At 41.1% G+C, this 4,086-nt stretch overlaps 1 protein-coding gene across 1 annotated transcript; it reads right to left on the reverse strand.

Annotated features, from left to right (window-relative positions):
* Nucleotides 1-23: 23 nt before the first annotated feature.
* Nucleotides 24-4,079, reverse strand: LOC112467970 (fatty acid synthase-like). Its single transcript, XM_025036938.1, has 4 exons — nucleotides 3,777-4,079; nucleotides 3,320-3,613; nucleotides 2,768-2,975; nucleotides 24-205 (listed from the first exon to the last, which is right to left on the reverse strand). Exons 1-4 carry the CDS (start codon nucleotides 3,957-3,959, stop codon nucleotides 36-38), a joined length of 855 nt encoding a protein of 284 aa, XP_024892706.1. The 5' UTR covers nucleotides 3,960-4,079; the 3' UTR covers nucleotides 24-35.
* Between the last annotated feature and the right edge of the window lie 7 nt (nucleotides 4,080-4,086).

Here is a 4,086-nt window from a genome sequence, read left to right on the forward strand (position 1 = left end):
ACACACACACACACACACACACACAATAAAAGTTTTTACTTTACCTGTAGTCCAATAAGACTCAATAAAAAATTAAAAATATTATCAAAAATATTTTTATTATCACTTGTTAAAATATCTGTAAGTGATATGCCGTAAGATCTCAAAACGATACCACATTTCTGGATTGCTTTGGCAAACACTGGGAATTTCATTAGAGCGCGACCTATTAAAATTTTAATAAAATTTCTAAATTTCAATATATAGATATGTACTGTGACGTTGCGGTTTCGCCGCGGCGTGGCAGCGCTCCGCCGCCGTCACAAGGCGCGGATTGCGCGCCCGAGGACGGCTCACGAATCAACCTTCGATATCCAGGGGCGTATTAAAGTTGCGATTCAAATATTCATTATTGTTTTTTTTTCTTGCGATATTGCGTGGCGCCTCACCCCGTCGAGTTGGAGTTCCAACGCCACACTGAAAATGACGAGGAGTACAAGGAGAGCCGGATGATAAACGGAATCACAAGGACCGAAAGCGAGATGTCGAGGGCGAGGAGCCCGAGTTACGAGGACCGCTACTAAGCGAGGGACGACGTGAGACGCGCGCGCTGCGCGCCAGCAACGGCAGGCGAACCTGTGCATCGCAGGGGCCCGGCGCCGGGCCTGTCTGCAGTCCTCCGAGGCCAGACGGACTCTGGGGGTGGATGGCCACCGCCCCCGAGTCGAGCCAGAGGACACCGCGGGAGTCATCGCCTTGCCTACTACAACGGGGAAACCTGGAAGGACCCCGCGAGCGCGAAGGGCACGTTCGAACGCCCCGCCGAATCCACGGTCGATAACCCTGCGAGCGGCTCCCTCGCGAGCTTGCGAGCTCATCGCCAATTGGTCCGCTTATCGCGCGGAAGGGTCGCGCATGTCCCGCTAGGGGCGTTAGATCGACGCCTCTATCGAGCGCACTTCCGCGATCATTCTTGAGCCACCCTCGGGACGACACGCACGGCTTTCTTGAGCGCTTCTCGACCGACTCTTGCTGCGCACTTGGTGCCTGATTCTCTCGCGACGGTTTTTGGTGACGGCGGAGAGGACAACCCCGACCGAGGAAGTATCTTACCGGTGAGGTTGCCTCGTAATAGACGGTAGTAATGTAAGCCACGACACCGCCCTCCGGGCCACGCTCTCGCCTAAAGTACTCGCGTAATTGAGATCTCGTAATTTTGCATCTGCGATCGAGAGCGAGAGCGAAGGGCTTTGGGATGGTCTCGTGGCCGGTGAATAGTACTCATCGCGTGAAAGTCCTGGAGATCGCGATAGATATCTCGATTCGGTAATTCGCGAACATTCTTACGGTATCTGTGGTTGCGATCGCGTATTACCCGGCGGTGCGTCAGGCGCGACTCTCGTGATCGTAGTTTATTCGTCGAGAATGATTCTTTTGCGTTACGCCGTTTCCGTAATCTCGTGTGCTTGCGGTCAAATTCGCGTTTTCCTCGTGTAGATATTCTCCCCTGCGTAGATTTAGTTGTACATTGCGTTAGTATGTAAGTTCGTCATCTCTTGCGGTAGATTTAGTTTATTTCGCGTTAGTCTGCCAGTCCGTCAAGACATTATTGCGTTGCGTAGTCTCGCGCTGGTTTAGCGCTATTCTCCTCGGAGAATACTCTTTCTTTCGCGTTGAATTAAGTACTCTTTTGCGTAGGGCGTATGTCCCGTAAAAATTCGTTAGATTGAGTACGATATCCTTCTCGCGCTGATGATTTCCTCGGCGCGATAAAACTTAAAAATTTCGCGTTATCTGTCGCGTTCGGGCTTGATTATTGGCCCGTCGTTGTGTTATATTGCGCCTCGTATTTCGAGGATACTCTCTCCTGGCGACAGAATTCTGAACAATCGCGATCCTGCGTACTTTCTGGAGTAAACTTGGCGTCTGAGATCGCGTGAAAATTTGACTTGTTTTCGGAGTTATTATTTTCCTGGTTGTAGCGATTTTTGATTTATTCTTCCACGCTCACGATTATTCACGTCTATATGATTTCGCTTTTGTGAGAGATGAATCAACGGTTCTTTAATTTATTAGAGCAATCTCGTGAGCTAATTGTTTTTTTTTTCTTTGCAATAAATGTTAATCTCTTTTGTTATTAATTGTTTGAGTTCGTACTTTCTGTGTCGCCCGTCACAATTCGCGCTGCCCTATATCACCTTCGTCCCTGAGTAATACGCCGAGCTGGTCGATTTCTCGCACGCCGTTTAATTACGATAAACGTTTCGATAATTTGTGATAAATTTCGCGTTAGTGGACGCGGGATACCGCGTCTGGCGCCCAACACTCACGTTCGCGTTAGAAATTCGGTTCGTGCGAGAGATCCGTCGGAGAGGCCTGACATCCTACTCTCCCGCAACTTCCTTTTGATCCGGCTTTGCGCCCGAACGGGTAAAAAGTCGTGACAGTACATGCATCCGCGTATTTAGATATTTAGATTTTTTTAGTTATCGGTAAGGGTACGTAAAAAACTCTAGCCTCTTCCTATATTATAGTATTTGTTCTAGAATAAAATTTAATTGTATTTGTTAACTGTAAGTTCTGAATAAATAGTAAGCAATAAATCAAACATATCTTTTATGTATATACTATTATAAGTTTGATAAAATACTAAATAAAAATATGTTATGATCATGATCGTAACACTCCATATTTGTACGTTCTGTATACTTAATATACATTCTACAACTTAAAATTCTTCTTTGTTGAATGTACATTTAAAATATTTTAGAATAATATATTTACTTACTCATCCCAAACCATTGAGATCCTAATCCAGAAAATATAAAACAAATCGGTCTTCTGATATATGGAGTATGTTCTATTTTATTAATTGTATTATGAGATATTTTAGACCCAGTTACCATGTATCCTCTATAAGGATGACCTTCTATATCATCATTATGAATATGATGTAGCAGAGATATAAACTCAGCATCTATTGGTCGATTTCGTACCTGCATTCAGTAACAAGAATGTACATTTTATAATTCTTGGAATAATTTTACACAAAAAAGAACGATAATATTATCTTATTCTGCAGTGTTTTACTTTAGCAATTATTAAATGCATTATTATTACTTAATATATTAAATAAATATATATTTAATACATTGACTTTTTTTGTGCAAATTTGAAATAATTTCGAAAGCGATTATGTACGCAAATATCTTTTTAGACACTATATAAATACACGCGTGTATATTTAATTGTTATATTTATATGATAATACAAAAAACTAATGTCAAAAATTATTTCTGAAATAAATGAAATAATATTTGCCATTATAATATTTGCTTACATCATCTAAGATAATTTTAACTGCTTCTTCCGTACGTCCAGACACAGCTACAAGTCTAGGTAAGTCATTATTCAAAGCTGCATTGTTGATTTTTTGTTTAGGATTTGATTTTAATAATATGTGGCTATTAGCCCCTCCAAACCCAAAAGAATTGATAGCTACATAACCACCCTCCCATTCTGTTGGTTCAGTAACGATCTTTATTCTTCCTTCGATAATAGCAGTTAACTCTTTTCGCGGATGCTTGAAGTGTATGGTAGGCGGAATTATACCAGTTTCCATCGCTAATAATACCTTTAAGAAATCATATCCTTTTACTAACAGTAATCATAGTAATTATTTTATATAAATGTATTATATACATATGTATTATAATTGTAACAATATAAAAAAATATAAATTGCTATAATCACATTTTAAGCAAAGTTAGTGTTAAATCATTTTATTACAAATGTACCTTTGCGATTTGACAAAAGCCACTGGCGGATTCGGAATGTCCAATATTCGATTTTACCGAGCCCATCAATAAAAAAGTGTCTCTTTTAGCGCATATAGTCTGGTCAATAGACATAACTTCTACGGGATCACCAGCAAGAGTACCAGTTGCATGGGCCTCCATGTAAGATAACTCACTGGGCATGATTTCACATTCCTCGTAAAATTTATTTAACAATAATTTTTGCTTTTCGACCGATGGAAAGGTAATACCTTCTTCTTTAAAACCATCGCTATTTACTTTACCGTGTACGAGGGTTGCATATATTCTT

The sequence above is a fragment of the Temnothorax curvispinosus genome, unplaced genomic scaffold, assembly GCF_003070985.1.
Source record: "Temnothorax curvispinosus isolate PA1 unplaced genomic scaffold, ASM307098v1 QBEX01017945.1, whole genome shotgun sequence".
NCBI lineage: Eukaryota > Metazoa > Arthropoda > Insecta > Hymenoptera > Formicidae > Temnothorax > Temnothorax curvispinosus.